Genomic DNA, 18,857 nt, shown 5'->3' on the forward strand with positions numbered 1-18,857 from the left:
TTTTATACAGTAAAGCCCTAGTTATTGGGTGTATTAACGGCCATTGAATCCTCCATTCTATGTTGTATCTGTATATACATACCCTTATACTTCGGGGCCCAGCTTACCAAGAAAGATCAATAGTTCTTTCTCCATTTGACCATTTAGCACATTCCAGGATAACTCCTTCTACTTTACATTTTCCTCCTTCCTCATTAACCACATTCTAGTTCCACAGATTTGGTATTCCCTAATTTAAAAATGATTAATAAGGTTTTACTGGATATTGAAAAATCTGTTTCAAGATTTTCTTTTGACAGTTAGCTCGTCAGAGTATAGATTTGTTTTCTCTAAGGGTAGGTCAAATAAAACAAGTTGTAAATATAATGATGCTTTCATATTGAGAAAATGTGAAATGATATGTTTTACTAAAAGATTTACTGGTATATAGTTTCTCATCTATATCTATCTGTATCTATATCTATATCTATATCTATCTATATCTATCTATATCTATATCTATATATAGATATAGATAGATATAGATAGATATATATACTTTTTTCTTTTAAATTTTATATTTAAATGATTATATATATTTTTTTCATTTAAATTAGGATTTGCTTTCCCATATGCTACATATGGACCCACATCAGCGGTACACGACAGAACAAGTATTAAAGCACTCATGGATAACCCAGAGAGACCAGTTACCGAATGATCAGCCAAATAGAAATGACACATCATGTGTCTTTAAGGTAACATATACTCTTATGTACCTTTTAAGTGCTTAATAAACTAATAAAGCCATTGCATGCCATTCACTGATGACAGGTATAGAATTATCTTAAAGTATCTTTATTTTTTTAAAGATGTATTTATAGATTTTTGTTTTTTGATTAACAACCATGAGCTTTTCTTAATCTTCTTTACTTATTGTCCTTCTGATGATAAATGTCTTGATTGTATTTGACTTGTTCTTAGGAGACAGTAGGTCTAAGAGTGGACTAAATGCAAGTTTCATATTGAAACAAAAAATTGCTTTTGGTTCCTAAATTAATAACCATTGGTGTATGTTCCTATATTTATAGATGTTGAACCTAGATTTTAAATTTTGATGACTTATGCATTCATCTGTTGAAGGACGCTTATGTTGTTTTTATGTCTTGACTATTGTGAATAATGCTGCAATGAACATGAGAGCACAGATAAATTTTAACATACACACGCAATGGAATATTATTCAGCTTTAAAAAAGGAGATCCTGCCATTTGCAATAACATGATGTACTTGGAAGACATTATGTTTAGTGAAATAAACCAAAAAAAAAAAAAAAAAACCTCTATGGTCTCTCTTAATGTGGAATCTAAAAACATTGAATACATAGAAGCAGAGTGTAGAACAGTGATTTCCAGGAGAAAGGAGGAAAGAGAAAATGGGGAAATGTTGGTCAAAGCATACAACACTGTAGTTATGTAGGATGAATAAATCTAGAGATAAAATGTACAGTATGATGACTGTAATTATTAGTACTATATTGAATACTGGAATTTGCTACACATAGATTTCAGGTGCTCTCATCACAGAAAAAATGATAACTGTGTGAGGAGAAGATATGTTGATTAGTTTGACTATAGTAATCATTTTACTATGTATATGTGTATCAAAATATGTTTATATACCTTAAATATGTTCAATTCCTATTAAAAATAAAATCTTAAAAATATTTAAATGCAAACTAAATAAGTGATGAAGGACTGATAAAATGATATATTTCAGTGTTTTGAAATTTTGTAAAAATCATATTTATTGAAATAAAACATATACGAGTAATCAGGTATTAATTTATCAAGGGGGCATCAATGCACAAATCAAGTATACTCAATTATTTTCCTGTGGGGGAAAATTGTATTCTAGTTAAATTTCTCAGGATATAACATGAAAGTTTTTGTTTGTTTGTTTTACCTCTGGCAGTTGTTATTCAGTTTGTGATAATTCTCATTATTTTAGGGAACAGTGGTTGCCACATATTCAGTCTTGACTCACAAGACCTTTCAACCAGTCCTAGAGCCTGTTGCTGCTTCAAGCTTAGCTCAGCGACGGAGTATGAAAAAGCGAACATCAACTGGCCTGTAAGATTTCGTGTTCCTCAGCCAAACTGGATGAAGAGAAAATTAAATGTGTGGCTTTTTGCCTGATCTTATATCAAAGGCATTGTTTTCTGCTACATTACTTGAATATTCTGTTTAAGTCTCCTTATTTAGGGGGAGTGAAATTAAAAATTAAACATACACAGATCCACAATATTCATAATATGTTGTTTTGCGGTAGTGCCCATGTATTTAAGTACATAATTGGGGTCCACAAGGTCCTAACAACTTCTCCGCATACTAACTTCTAAAGTTCCTTTCAAATAAAGTTACTTTAATAGTTTTTCTGGTTTCATACAATAATGGTTTAAGGAGTCACTGCCAACAATCAAGATGCAAATTTAGTAGTATAATGCCAAGCAATTTAGGTATTTTTTGACATCAGATCCTGAAGGATAGGCTTTTTTTTGTTAAAAAAAAAAAGAAAAGAAAAGAAAAGAAAAACAAATAAAGAGTATTGTAGAAGCTTGTTATTGTGTATAACCAAAGGATGCCATTCATTTGGTAGTAACCCCACTCTGTAGTTACTAAAATGTAGATAGAGTAGTTTGGTTCCAGAGCAGAATTAATTTGCGCTAATATGTGAACTCCTGATATTGTTGGTGCCAAAGTTTTTACAGAAGAATTAAATTACAGATGATGGGTACAGACAGACTTTTGTATTAATCATAAGTGGCCACATCTAGAAATAAAGGTTTCCAGAAGGCTTTTGTAAATTTCACATCTAATAGAATTGTAATACAAGTGAAGGATTTTTTAGCCAAAGGCTTTTATATTAGTGTTATGATCTACTAAATAGGTCATAATTAAGCCTTTGAAAATAAAATACATGATGTTGACACTATCTTGGTGTTATGTAAGCTGATTTTCAAGTGAACCAATTGGATTTAATCATCTGTTCCCCTTATAATGAACTATACTGTTATTTTTTGGACCTTCATATGCTTTGAATTACAGTGTAGCATATTAGTCTACCTTGAATCCTGTGTCAATATAGTTGAGATTTTACTGTAGTGGACTTGTGGGCTTAGTACACATGACTTAGTATAATGCATTTCAGTAAACTTTAGAAAATGCTACATAATAGTTATACTTCAAGAAAATAAACTGACATTTTAAATAGGAAGTAATATTAATGATCTACATAAAATTTAAACACATTTTAAAATCATATTATAAAAGAAATCTGGCCAAATTGGCCTTATTAAATTTATGATTGAGAATCACTGTGTAGTATGTATTAATTTCTCTAAATGATGGAATTTTAAAGAATCTTTTTGTGTTGTTGAAGAAAATACCATTACTACAACAACAGCTGCTGCTACCACCACCACCACCACTACTACTACTGATAGAACACATGAATGTAAACTGAAGGATATTACAGTTTTGTTTACTGAATATAAGTGAACTACTTATGTGTGCTAGGTGTACTGTTTGCTGTGTATTTTATTTTGCTTAGTTTAGAAAGAGAATTCCTGATTGCTGAATTATGCAGTTTAGCCTAAAAGACTTACACCTTTAGTATTTAATAAAAGAAATTATACATATACTCTTTATAATGTAAATGGTATATATTCCATGCACAAAGATCTGTTTCTTGGATGTGATATATAAAAAAATATGTATCCTTATTCTGAGGTGTCCTTTTGCAGTAATTGAAAGACATTAAATAGTATCTAATGTTACATGGAAAACATCATATCTTGTAGATTTTTATGTCCCAATTTGGCTTTTTCTTTTCTTGTTTTGCTTTATAACTAAAAGTACCTGCATGTAACAATTTGTTTCCACATATTCTGACTTATTTTCCTCTTGTCATTAACTTGTTTGTGCTATTATGCCTTCCTGTCAAAACTGATATGACAAACTCATATCAGTTTTTGGTGTTGAAGTTTTCAGAACAGAGATACTATTTCCATATGCACTTTTCTAATAATAGAATTAGAGTAAGTGAAATTGGAAAATGGAAAATGATCACAGAATAACTTTCGATCTTTCCATAATCAATAATTTTTTAAAAGTAAATGATCTTAATTAATTTTTCAGTGCGTTTGCACTGAAAGGTCATGTCATACAGTCCTTTTATGAAAGGCACACAATCAGAATTAAGCAGTGGACACCATGATTCCTCATAACTCAGTAATGATTGACAATGGGTAAAAGACACAGATAAGCTAGTAGATTTTCCCGACAATTGTTTAAGTGTTTTCTGCTGAAAAACTCAGACATGGTATTTTAGCAACAGTAGTAGGGGAAACCTTATTATAAGGAAACGCTTCAAACTATATTCTCATTTTGTAAAATGAACCCAGGATTGGATGCCTAATGTCCATTTTGACTTGGACTCTAGAGCAACAAATTCAGATGTGAATGGGAAATTTTTTGATGGAACTCCTCTAAATCCTTAACCAGTAAAAACAAATCCTTTTTATAAAACTTTAGGATGTTATGGTTTCTAATAGATTTATGAACAATTATTTTGCATTGCTTAATCTTTCTAGTTGATGCTTCTTGGTAGTATTTAATGATAGCGCAGTCTGGAGATTTTTTTGGTATCTGCAAGGAAGAGGATATTGTATTTTTTTTTTTCTAAAAGAGAAAACAATTTTTCCTGGACAGACTAACAATCTAATGTCCTAAAGCACATATTATTATGAATAAACTCAGGAAACTGTTTGCAAGAAAATTAAAATGTAGCATCGGAGATGGTGATTTTCTAGGGGGAAAAAAACTTTTAGTTCTTTCAAATTGAACTTTAGCCTATTTTGTTAGATCCAATAATATCTAAACATTGTTTTTTATAATTTACCGCCATTGATAATTAAACACTGTAAAACATTTTGTTAGCACCTCTAATTCGCCCAAAGGGACTCATGCCTGGCCAGAACCCTAAACTCCCGGGAGCTAGTCTGCTGAAGTACCTTCCAGGCATCCTTATTGAGATTAGTGATTGACCTACAGAAGGGCATGATGAGGCCCCATACACGGCTGGATTCATTGTTTGCTACTGTTGACATATTGAGACTAACACATATCCGAGAAGGAAAAGACACCTTTACTTATTATGTTCTCTTTATTTCCACTTGCTACCATTTCCCATTAGCATCAATTTGCAGTGGATTCACGCCCACAGAACTCATGATTCAGTGCACTCAGGAGGTTCTGTGTGTCCTTTTAAGGGACACTCTACTGTGCGCGCATGATAGAACTTCAAATTTGCAGTAGTTCTAACACCTGCAAATACTATGAAGGAGAGATACAGAAAAGGAGGCTAGCTTCCTATTAAATTTTTTCTCACCTGTCATTATTTAATATAGATAAAGGTGGCATTTTCAAAGAAGATGTCATTTCAAATCAAATGGTATGGTTGCTTGCTGTATATTTTAGGCTTGGTATAACTAAAATATGAACCTTTAAAATTCTGATTTTTAAGGGGCCGATGTTTTAGTAAGGAGACTTTTATATACTACCCCAAACCAGATTATCAATGGGAACACGTTTGTTTTTTTTTTTTTTTGTTTTTTTTTTTTGCACAGCTCCTTTCTACTTCTCAATTTACATTTTTAAAAACCTTCCAAGCTTTTTAATCACAATAAATTTCTATGACAGAATGGTGTGGATGGAGGCAGTTGTTAAGCCCATATTTATCTGTATTCTTGTTTCTTATAGTACTTGACCTATAAGATAAGAAGTCTCCCCATGCCCCCCATATCCCAATTCCTGTTGTATTGATAGAGAAAAAAGCACAGAAAGATTGAATGCAAACTATCAATGGGGTCCAAGTCTCCAAATTCTTTGTCTAGATTTCAGGACACAGATATTCTATTTATTACAATATTATTTTTCATCAAGAATGCAAGCCATATTAAATATAAATTGGTCAACTACAATTAAATTTTTTTAGAACAATTTCTTACATTTCAAAGCTTATTCAGATATGTTGGTATGTGTCTCAAAATGAGCGCTGAAATTAATAGAACAATTCAGTAGTTTGCTATTTGCCTTCCTATACAAGAGTATAGTGGCATTGATAGTGATTCATAAATACATTGTACTCATGGATACACTGTTCCTGATTTTAGTCTTGCAATATAGTGACATCCATATGATTTGAATAAAGTGATAATGCTTGATCATTTAAAATTCAAGTTGGTTGTTAATATTTAAAAGTATAGTAAGTCTTAAATTATAGGCATTTAGTTTCTTCATAATATGAAGAAAAACAGAAAGGAAATTTTTAGAATACATAAATTCAGGCTGGCTATCTTATAGTCCTCAAATTATGTACCTTTTAGCTTATTGACCAGCAAGAAATCTTAGCTAAATGCTTAGAAATATATGTATATGTGATTGCCAAGTATGATTTGTTCTATATTCACATTTCTAAACCTTGGTCAATAGAGCATCTTTGGATGACTGGTTTGCTTTCATTCTATTTGTCTAAGTACATGAACAAATCTCTTCAAAAGGTATTTGTCAAACATCTAATTTTATGTGAGACAGTTCTAGAGAATGTACTAAGTGCTTTAGTTTCTTAATAAATTATCATAATGTGACCAATTAGATTTATTGCTTTTTTCTTTCCTATCAACTAATTTTGCTCAGGTCACATTTAAGTTCTCTTATCAAATTCACTCCCTCTAAAATTGAGACCACTTATAGCAAAAAGTAAATGTAAGTTTGTTTATTAATGTAATAAAATTATTTTTAATATCATGAAAGCAGTCTAACAGTCATTTTTAAAGTTATACAAGAAACCTTAATTAAATATCCAAATGCCAACATGGTTTGGAAATGAGAATTTATCTTGCATTAAATTCCACAATACAAAACAAAAGGAGGATGTGTTTCTGTGTTTGATTTAAAAAAAAAAAAAGTATATAGTGTTGGGTACTTATGAGTTAGCATCGGGGTTATGCAGAGAGAGCATAGTTTGCTGTAGCCACAGTAAAAAAATATTGTCTTGCCAATACTTCCCAAGCACTTTGGGATTCCTCAACTTATTTTCTGATATGGCAAATATATTCACCAACATTTGATTGCAATTCTCAAGACAGAAATGGGTGAAATAGAATTTGTGTGTAATTTTATTCATGTGTACTTAAAAACTTAAAAGTTGCAATTGAAAGAAAAAGTTCTCAATGTTCAGATAACTGTATTTTCTTTTTCTGACTACATTATGGAATTTATAACATCATTTATTTTATAAATGCTTTTTTTAAAGCACTGTTCCTTTTGACATTGAAGTTTTCATTATACTATATTTTTCATGTAACGCCCAATCCAATAGTGCATTTTACAGTATTTTCTCCTTCACCATGCTGCTAAAGAAATGGCTATCATTTTGAACTTACAACATGCCAAAGATGACGTAGAAATTATATTTATTTTTGTTTCTGAGCGACATTTATCAAGATATGTTAAATTACTGGCATTCTCTGGGTACTAAATAAAAAGGCTGCAACTTTCTAACATTTTACAGTTGACCTTGCTTGATCATTTATGGATATAAAGCTGTCTGCTTTGGTAAACATGTACAACTACTTGCAGATTTCACTGAAAGTTGCTATACAATGTTCAGAAACCAGTTGTAAAAAAGTGTTTCAAGATTTTACTTGTTTATTCACATACCTTGATATTTCCTGAAGTGTAATATTTTCTCATTTTAGGATTACTCTCAATGTTCTTATAAGGCAAATAAATTCAAGAAAATTGAGACAAAACTTAAAATATTTTTTAGGACATATCGGGAAAATTCATTTGTCAGCAAGTTAGATAAAGTGACAACCATTTATGAATTAAGGGAAAATTAAAATCTTAGTCTCTCAAGTATTGAAAAAATATATTAAGCTTGGAATCTAAAATAACAAAATCAGCCCCTCAAAATAAGTCATACATTTGTAAGCCATATTAGGTTATAGCAACTGTTCATACATATATAGAAACTTGATTTTTTATGAGGTTCAGAAATGCCTTTGGAGTCTGGCATTCAAAATCTCCATGCACCTCTTCAATTTTTCCCAACTTCTTAAACAAGATAGGTCCTAGAGCAGCTTTGAGAAGTCTGCAAAAATTGCTTTCCTGCTGGCTCATTTTCATCTCTCTTTAGCTTTTGCTCCTTTCATGCTTCTCATGCCCCAATCCCGTAGTAAAATATCTGATCACCATTTGTACATTATAACACAAATAATTTATTTCCACTAAAGTGTTACTTCATTCTGCATTTGTCTTTTAAGCATTAGCTACCAAGATAAAGAATACATTTTTGGATCACTGAGGACCTGAAATGATTTTGTCTACCAGGCTATACCTGATTTAATCTTGTAGGGTAGGGTGAGGGGTATAAGTAGACCACATTCGTTTCTCCCATGATTCCCCCAGTGCCCCTCTCTTTACTTGGAGAGATAGATCAACTGAAATTGTTGGTCTATTTTTGAAGGTAGAATTTATGTCCTTCTGCTACTGGCTTCTTCTAGAATTAGAATCTGATCTATTAAAGCCTAAGGCAGCCTCTCTTTCTATATCTCTTCTTTCCTCATCCCTGTGTTCCACCTCCATGCCTAAGCTCAGGTGAGGACCCAGGCCTTGCCTTTTCCCTGCTTCAAGATTCTCAAATACATTTGTTATATTGTCTGGACTTAGGTATTTTAGATTTTTTGCTTTGTTTGTTTCATTTAGTATTTTAAAGCGAGCCACTGTCTTTGACCTCTGATAATTATTCAGATTCTGACAAAAACACATTGTTAATAAAGGCATTTTTTTTTTACTTAACAGTTGTATATTGTTTCTGTGCCAGACACTATTACCGATTTTATTCTCCCTTCTTCTAAAAGAGAGTCAGGGTTATTTATAGTAGCAGACATGTATCCAATAAGGCTGTTAAAATTGAAACTCAAAAATAAAACCATGAAAATGAGATAAAAAGCATGCTGACAGCGAAGGCTTAAAGGTAATTTAATTGAACATTAAATTTAACTCTCAGCTTCCTGACGGGAAAGGTAAGAAAATAAACTCATCAAATTACATAATAATTATGTGACAAGAAGCCAATTCTTCAAGAGATACTTTTTGCTGATACTAAAGTTTTAAATGTATTTAACATAGGACAACCTTATGTTAGGTAGTTAGACATAAGCCACGGGGGGACAAAGGAGCAAAGGCCCAGCCCAGAGACTACCCAAATAACACCCATTTTGTAGGTAAAAAATCACTCCTGCATCCTGAAAGACAGAGAACTAGAGGCCATAAACCTATAGCTGGTTTAACCCAGTCACAAATGTATACGCAGAAAGTACTACCCCAACCTGCCCATAACCTCAGCCTCATTATACCATCATTATAATACCATGCCTATGAATCTATAACAGACTGAATTCTGGGTAACTGCATGTGCAGTATATGGCGGCCAACAATTAGTCAAGATAACCTCACATATGGATCATCTAGGACCTCCCATCATGGCCCAAATATGAACAGACCTTCCCACTTCTGCTTTGTTACAGTCTTCTTTGCTGAAAACCTGCTCCTGGCTTAGAGCATACTCTTATCTTTTATCTTTTCACCTTCTAAATTCTACAGGGCTATAGGCTTCTTTAGCATGGCCTGTCTCCTTCTAAAATGTACTTTCAATAAATCTTACTTCTTCTAAATCTCGCTAAGCTGCAATTCTTTCTGCATCGGCGAAAAGAACTGAGAATTCCCAGTATTACCAGGGCAACGTTGGGAGTTCAGACTGCCCCAAATGGTAACACATACAGTGCCATTGTTCATCTATAGGACTCTTTACTTTGGTGAACATTTGTATTGCCATTACTTAGAACTCTTTATCTGGTAGTCTGCTTATCTTTATTTCATTTATTTATTTTTTTTTCCTGTTTTCGTTTTTTTCTTTTGTTTGGAACATATTCCTATGTCTCCTCATTTTGCCTAAGACTCTATTTTTGTTTATATTAGGTAAATCATCTACATATCATAGTATTAAAAAAGTGGCCTTATGTAGAAGGTCTCCTGTGGGGCCCAGTAACAAAATTCTCCCTTTCCACCAGGGCCAGGTACTCCAGGGGTGGATAGATACCCTCTTGTAGTGTCTGGGCCTTGACTGTTGTGTGCATGTTTTGGGTGGGGCTGGGTCCTAGCACGGTCCCAGCTGCTACAGGAGCACTGGTGAGTTTGGCTGGCCCTGGCCTAGCTAACTGTGAGGCCCAGCCACCACTGCTCTTAGTGTGCCGGTATATGGGGCAGACCACCCAGCGAAACTGGCTGCGAGGTTCAGCTATTATTGCTGCTGGTGCATTAGTGTGCAGAGCGGGCCTCTAGTGTAGGTGGCTGAGAGGTCCGGCCTCAACTGTTTTGAGTGCATTAGTATACAGAGGCTGGCCTCTCATGCTCACTTTGGGGGCACTCCAATGCTATCCACTGAGTGCTGAGAGAGGGTTGGGCACCATTTGAAGGGGTTCTGAGGCCTCCTGTGAACACCAGTTGGGTGCTGGAGGATGGGGCACCACTTTAGAAATCTTCCGGGGCAACCCACCTAGCGCTGGAAGGTGGTGCAGCTGCTGGTAGGTGGGTGCCACTATGGAGGATGAACCCTGGTCTGTGTGGGGAGATTGGCGTGGGTAGGTCCTCAGGGGAACACTGGGAAGTGTGAAGAGTTAGCAGGTTAATGGAGAATGTCAGACCTGGTACTCACTAGTATTGGACAGCCAGGTGGAGGAAAGAAAAACAGAATGGCACCCACCAGTGTCTCTGTTTTCAGAGAGAGCTCCAGCAGATCCTTCTAGCATATGCCCTAAAATAAGTCAATATATCTCCCTCACATATGACCCGAGTGCTTTTTAAACTGCTGTTTCTGCATTGGGACCCATTGTGAGTGAGTTTGCGCATGGTCCCTTTAAGAGAGAAGTCTAATTTTTCCCCAGCCTTCCTTCTTTCCCAGTGCTGGGCCTTGGAGCAAAGTGAGACTGTGTGTAAGTATTTTCAGAGACAATTCTCAGTTCCCACGGCCCTCAGCTCTCCAGGATATAAGGCTTGCTGTTTGTCACAACCAAATGTTACAAGGCTTCTCTTGCTGGTGCAGGTCCCCTGAGCTGGGGATCCTGAAGTAGGTGTCATAGGCCTCGCTTTTGGGGAAGGCTTCCTCATGGTTGATATTCCTCCCATTTGTGGAACACTGCTGACTTTCTTATCCATCTGGATGTGGCTTTTTTCTTTATATCCTCAGTTGTCGAGAATCTGTTCTGCTAGTCAGAAGGTCATTCTCAGAGATAGTTGGTCTATATTAGTTGTAGTTTAGGTGTGTCCATGGGAGGAGGTGGGCCTAGGTTATTTCTACTCTGCCATCTTGACCCTGCCTCTATTGATGCCTTGTTAAATTTGAATTTCAAATAAATATCAGATATTATTTTGTGTAAATATGTCTCAACTGTTACAAGACATACTGTCATGCTAAAAATTAACTGAACATCCTGTATTTTGTATTATTTTATATTAGTTTCATATATACAGTACAATGGTTAGACATTTATATAATTTATGAAGTGATTCCAACAATTAGCGCCCATCTGACACTACACATAGCCATTATAATAATATTGACTATATTCCTTATGCTGTACTCTAAATCACCATGCTGTTTTGTAACTACTAGGTTTTACTTCTTCATCCCTTCACCTTTATCACCCAGTCCCCTAAGCTCCCGCCCCCTCTGGCAACCAGTTTGTTCTCTGTATCTGTGAGTCGGTTTTAGTTCTTCATTCATTTCTCTCATGACTGTTCTTGTGTTTTTTCACTACTGTATAAGTTCCTTAGATTCTGCATGTAAGTCAAATCATATATTTATATTTTTCTGTCTGACTTATTTCACTCAGCATAATACCCTCTAGGTCCACCCATTTCACTGCAAATGGTAATATTTCATTTTTTATGGCTGAGTAATATTCCATTGTATATATTATCCAATGTTTTTTATCCAATCGTCTATCGATGGGCATTTAGATTGCTTCCATATCTTGGCTACTGTGACTAGTACTGCTGTGAATATTGGGGTTCATTGATCTTTACAAACTAATATTTTGGTTGTCTTTGAATAAATACCCAGAAGTGCAATTGCTGAGTCAAAAGGTAATTCTGTTTTTAATTTTTTGAGGAACCTCCAAACTGTTTTCCATAGTGACTGTACCAATTTGCAATCCCACAAACAGTGCACAAGGGTTCTTTTTCTCCACATCCTCACCCACATCTGTTTTTTTGATTTATTGATGATAGCCAATCTGACAGGTGTGAGATGATATCTCATTGTGGTTTTAATTTCAATTTATCTGGTGATTAGTGACCTTGAGCATCTTTTCACATATCTATTGGCCATCTATATGTCCTCTTTGGAGAACCATCTATTCAGGTCTTCTGCTCATTTTTTAATTGGATTGCTTGTTTTTTGTTTTGTTTTGTTTTTGTTTTTGGTGTTGAGTTTTATGAGTTCTTTATAAATCATGGATATTAACCCCTTGTCAGATGTATCATAGGCAAATATCTTCTCCCATTCAGTAAGTTGTCTTTTTGTTTTGTTGATGGTTTCCTTTGCCGCTGAGCACCCTGTATTTTATTTGCTAAATCTGGCAAACCTCATCAGAAATCTCATTTACTAGAATTGGCTCTAACTAGGTTGCTTGCTCAACTCTAAATTAATATTGTGGCCTAGTGAATGTAATGATCTGAATGACCAAGCTTGATTCAAATAACCAATTCTGAGGCCAGAAGAGAACAATACCAAGAATACAGAAACGGAAAGTGAAAAAGCTGAATTTGGAGGCTGGATCTGGTTTGAAATCAAGGTATTATTCTCAGAAAAAAGATAATGATATTAGGCAGTGAAAACAATAGATGTTATTCATAGGAGTGTTTCTTTTATCAACCTGTAAAAATGGCAAAAAATATAATGCATAACAATGAACTTCAATAAAGTAATTCTGTGGAGACTAACCTAATATAGTCCATGTTTAAAATATTCCGAAACAAACAAAAACAAAAACAAAAAAAGATGATCTATATTATGTCCTGTATCCTACCTTCCTTAAATATTATTTCTCTTAACCAGGCTTTTTATAGAAACTAGACATCAGATAATTCAAGGATATATTCTCAGAAGAAAGTAAGGAGTCCTGTTATTCTTCATTGTAAATTGTTGAAAGTTAATACTCAGCCAATTTGTGCCTTAATTGTGTTTCAAGATGGGAAAATATGCCAGCTATATAAAACTTTCCAAATATAGATAATGCAACTCTAAGTCTAAAGTGTATAAAAAAGTCACCTTTATCTTTTTTCCTAACATTTCTTAGGTTGTTTGTTTACTCTTTTCAATGATTAGCGCTAACGGGAAGTACATGAATTGTTCACCCAAATTCTTGTGTTTTTCTGCTAGACACTAAGCTTCTGATCTCCTAGCCCATACTCCTATTATCAACTAACTCCCCCAATTAACTAAGGTATGAACATATCTGTGTACCCTTTTTATTCCATACCTTATGGAACTGATGCTATGTGGCAGTGACTTGGAACTTAACTGCCTTGAATGATGGTATATTTCATTTTCAGACAGCTGTTGTTGTTATTAAAAAGCTTTCATTATTTTGAGACATATAATACTTCCCTATATTATACACATTATTTTTCTGAATAAAATTAGGATCAACAGAAAATAAATATGCTTCTTCTTTCAGATCACAATCCTTTCAAGAATTTAAAATATTTTTATTTTTCTCTTCCCTTCTTAGGTCTTTACTTCCCTGACTAAATATTACAATTCTTTAGACTTTCTTATGTAACAGTTTTGTTTTTTGTTTTTTGTTTTTCAGATTCTTCACCATCCCAAACACTCTTTTTTGATTTTCTTAAAGCATTCATTTCAGGAGTAAGAATCCCAGATATGGTCCACTGCTAAGTTTTTCTAGATACTGAACTGTTAATGCACGATAGAATCACATTAGATTTTTACTGGCCAGGTTAGATATTTTGTTTTAAGGTTGCAATGGTTTGATTGGTTTTCCTCTCACAAACTGCCTTCTAGCCAGTTTGTGTCCTTCTCTTCCTCAACCTGTACTTGTACAAATGATAAATCCAAAACTATATTACTTTGCAATATATATCTATACTTCCTCCAAGTTCACATTAATCTTTTAATGTTTTATCTAGTTGTAGAACTACATAATAAAACTATTATTTGACCCAGAGTTCTCCATTTTTCCACTAAGGTGTAGAGACTGTCAAATATCATGCTGAATTCAAGATTCATTATTTCTACCAACTCTCATCTCTAAGTTAATAATCCTATTAATAAAGTAAATCTGTACAACTTATTTTTAGTGAAAAAAGTTTGATTCCCAAAGACCCTCACTTCTTAAATGTGTTATATCTTTTATTAAATTATTTTTTGAACATTGCTAGAGATCTATAGTGTACTATTAGTTTATAGTTTCTGGAATCTACTTCCTCCCACCTTTTTGAAAACTCAGATACCATATCGACAATTCTTGGCTTCTATTAATTCGTGTTTTCTATAATTTCTCACAGATTACTGATAATAATTTTGTGATCATGTATGCAAGTTATTTCAGTGCCAAGAAATGTAAATCACTAGGGGCTGGAAACTTACATTCATTTAGGTAATTTTACTTGTTATCTTTTATTTTTGTGTGTGTGTCTCCATAACAATAGTAACTTCAACTTTGCAATGGGAAACTTATTCTCTTTGGTGCACAACATAGATATGAGGTAAGCAATTCTGTTTTCTCTCCATCATTTGTTAAAATCACCTAATCTTGATTTGCAATGTCTCTATTACTTTCTACTTTTTTCTTTTAGTTTTAAAACAAACCGAAATAAAAGAAGACCCCATTGTTGTCATTATAAACTTTGGTTATTCTCATATATAGCCTAGCTAGACAGTATCTGTACAGATTTGTACCACTCAAAAAGGTAAGCCTTGATTATTTTCTTTAATTTTTGATATGTTATTTTGTTTATATTTAAGCTCATCACCAATCTCCTGTCAACAATCCAATCCTTTTTTTTTTTAATTTTGCATTATTTTAGATGGCTTTCCCCTATGTTATTTATCACATTTTTTTCCCTTTTATACTTTTTGGATTGCACCTGTATAATTTGTGATTTTTTCCAAGTTGACCCTTTTTGAATCTAAGTTATATGTATGATTATACCCATCATTCTCTTCATTCACTATCACAAACTTTAACATAATATGATCCTTTTTTTCTTGAGGTTCCTATCACTTTCATATCACCATGCTGCATTTCCTTTTTGATCAATATTTAATTTAGAATGACAATTTTCTTGTGTTTTTCTGTCTTCTAAAAGATGAAATTTTTATTAGGGCAAGTAAAGCATTTTTACGAGCACAGTTCTTATCAAAATGAGATTTCATGTTTGAAGTCTTCATAAGAGGTGACATTCTCTGTCAGAATTACATCTTTCCTTTGTTGTTTAATCTATTTTAAGGATATTAGGAAAGCAGCACCAATTCAAGTTAAAATTGCTGTTCTCTAGCATATTACTAAAACTTCATTTAGATTTCTCTCTACTTTGATCATCAACCATATATTTTATCTCATGACTGTTCTTGTGTTTTTTCACTACTGTATAAGTATGTGCCTTAGAGCTGTAATAAAATATAACAGATAAGCCTTCTGAGATTAGTTTTCTACAACTAGAGGTATTCAAGTGAGAGTTGACGACCACTAGTCATTGGAATTTAAGTTCTTTTCCAAAACTAAGTATATGGTGCTGGGCATAAATGTAGTACTAGTACCATTACTTCTCTCAATTAGGTCTATTTTTAATATGCTATACACTTAACTTTGTATGGGGTCTTGATTCCTTTGTTATATAAAATCTTAAGTTTATATTACTCATTACCCATATTATTTAGAATTACAAGCATATTTAATTCCAAACTCTATAGTCATCCTAAATATTACTTGGAATTCACTTGCAATATCTTCTATGTTATTCAGTTTTAATTTAGGCATTCTTTCCCCTCTTTCTCAAATTTCAGTTTAAAAGAATTTTAGCCAAATTTGTAATTCTCCTACTAAATGTACTCTTTCTAGGATGTACTTGGTCCCTGATCCATCTATTTATTTTTGTAGGTCATGATATAAAAACTGAAATACTGTTTATTGATACCCTCAACATAAGTAGCTAAAGCTGTCCCAGTTTTGCTTTCTGCTCCAATGTTACAATCTTTAACTGGAAGAATAAATAAAAGATAAAAACCTACTCCCTTCTCTCAGCCACTCAATTTATTTACTTAGCCGTTCAAAGTAAAATAAGAGAAAAGTATCGGGAAAAAATGTAACATATTTCATACCAGCTATTGAAAATTTAAATTTCAGAAAAAAAATCTTCACTAGCAGTTGATTTTTCATTAACAACAGAATATTGATAGAGGATTAAAATAATTCATGGTACTATAGAGAAGTTAAAGAACTTTCTGGAAGTAATATATTTATTATTGATAATAATCAAAATGTTGATCAAAATTAAGTCAACATTTCTCCTCATCCAGTTTTATAAGGAAAGCATAATGATACCTCCCCTCCCTTTAAAAATGCACCTGAGTCTTCATGCAAACTAAATGTGAAAAGTATATTCAAGAGAGATTTCCACTTCTGGGAAGATGGAAAATATGCACTTTTCATATTCCTCCCACTAAATACAAATAAAAATGTTAGACATTATATGTAAGACAAACATAAGATGCCTCTGAAAGGTAGAGAGATGATAAATCAACTAGGGACCTTGAGACCGGAAGAACAACATGGTGATGAATTTCATGAATTTTCTTTTTGCCTTATGTATCCCAGACTGAGTGCTGAGCAAGCTAGCAACCCACAAATGTCCCAGGTTGCAAGGGAGGAAAACTTCAACAGAAAGCCTGTACTCTATAGCCAAGGTAACACAAAAAGGGCAGCTAAGCAAGATAGAAAAAAAATTTAGACAATAACTGCTTTATTTTAGCCAAACACCACATAAACAGCTGCAAAATATGATCTTACACCTGCCAGCAAAAGCCAAGTGGAAAACCTAGACTTCTGCCTTCTCCAGGCTGTAATGAGGCACCACAAATTCACTTCAAGGGTACTTTCAGAGACGGTAAAGTAGAAAGATAAGGCTTTAATTTCTTTTGAGTGGAGATAAACATCTTCCATATCTAGTGTCAGCAGACACCATAAAAGGCGAAAAGGAGGCTGGACTTCCACCCACATCTGGAATAATGTCAGAGGAAACACAGCAGAGAGTCAGAATTTTCACCATCACACAGATGTAATGAGACAATCCCACATCCCTTTTGGTATCAATGAAAGCCATGTGGAGAGCAATTATGAGACACTCATGCCTTAGACAACAAGGAAGATATAAGAGGAGACCTAGCAGAGGAGTTGTAATACACCCAACCAGCAGTGATAAGGATATAAATTTCCTTTGGGAATCAACGGAGGCTTTTGCATCTACAGATTTGGGAAACTGAGCAAAATCAACACAGAATAAACACAAAATTCACTATAGGACATATTATAATCAAACTTCTGAAAACTAAAAACAAGGAAAAAACTTGGAAGCAGCCAGAGGAAAATGACAATGTGGCTATAAGGGAAAAATAATTCAAATGACAAGAATATCACATCAGAAACCATGGGCGTCAGAAGAAAATGTCACATTATTCAAGGGCTAAAAGAAAATAACTGTCAACGCAGAATCTTTTATCCAGCGAAATATCCTTTAGGGATATAAAGGAAATTAAGACATTTCCAGATGAAGGAAATCAAAGAGAACTTATTGCCATCAAACTTACTCTATTAGTCTTTAGACAAGGCTATTTTCTCTTAATAGTAAGGAAAAGATAAAGAAGGAAACTTGGAACAGCAAGAAGGAAGAAAGAACACAGAAAAAATATGGATACCTACAATAAACATCTTTTTTGTCAAATTTCCTAAATTATAATACCTGGTATATTCTGGTTGAAGCAAAAATTATAACACTGTTTTAAATAAGTAAAGAAAATACTTAAGATGATGGTATTATAATTTGAGGAGAATAAAGAGATATAGAGTTTAATTTTCTATACTTCATGAGAATTTCTATATGACGATACTAGTAGACTGTCACAAATTATATACATATATTGTAATATATATAGAGTAACCATTAAAATGCCATACAAAGAGATACACTCATTTTGTTATAGATAAATTAAAATGGAATTAAAAAAATATACAAGTAACCTCAAGAATATAGGAAAAAAAATAGGCAAACAAAAAACAGAACAAAGAGAAAAAATAAAAATGTTAATCTTAAGCCTTAACATTATCATTAACTACATTAAATGTAAATGGTCTAAATACACCAATTATAAAACAGATTGGAGAAGTGGATTAAAAAATGACCCAACCACATGCTGTCTACAAGAAAATCATTTCAAATATAATGATATAGGCAACTAAATACAGAAGGATGGAAAAAGGTACATCATGTAAACAGTAAGCAAAGGAAAGCAGGAGTGGCTATATTAATATCAAATAAAGTAGACCAGAGAAAAGAAAAAGACAGGGAATTAAACCATGATAAAAGGAGCAACCAATAAAAAAAACATATCAGTCCTAAATGTGTATGCCCCAAACAATTGAGCTGCAAAATCTATGAAGCGAAAACTGA

The 18,857-nt window shown here is 33.4% G+C and overlaps 2 protein-coding genes across 2 annotated transcripts in view; one reads left to right on the forward strand and one right to left on the reverse strand.

The window, feature by feature from the left end:
* RPS6KA6 (ribosomal protein S6 kinase A6) overlaps positions 1-2,412 on the forward strand; it is a 124,481-nt gene extending 122,069 nt beyond the window's left edge. The window contains exons 21-22 of the mRNA XM_039870225.1: positions 597-737; positions 1,990-2,412. Of these exons, the coding sequence (XP_039726159.1) occupies positions 597-737; positions 1,990-2,115 (267 nt within the window). The 3' untranslated portion in view covers positions 2,116-2,412. The remainder of the gene's footprint in view (positions 1-596; positions 738-1,989) is intronic.
* A 7,711-nt stretch (positions 2,413-10,123) lies between these two features.
* The window catches only part of CYLC1 (cylicin 1), a 66,075-nt gene continuing 57,341 nt past the window's right edge, over positions 10,124-18,857 (reverse strand). Inside the window, exon 6 of the mRNA XM_039869909.1 lies at positions 10,124-10,444. Coding sequence (XP_039725843.1) covers positions 10,124-10,444 — 321 coding nt within the window. The remainder of the gene's footprint in view (positions 10,445-18,857) is intronic.

Source organism: Pteropus medius, unplaced genomic scaffold (assembly GCF_902729225.1).
Source record: "Pteropus medius unplaced genomic scaffold, Ma_sr-lr_union100, whole genome shotgun sequence".
NCBI lineage: Eukaryota > Metazoa > Chordata > Mammalia > Chiroptera > Pteropodidae > Pteropus > Pteropus medius.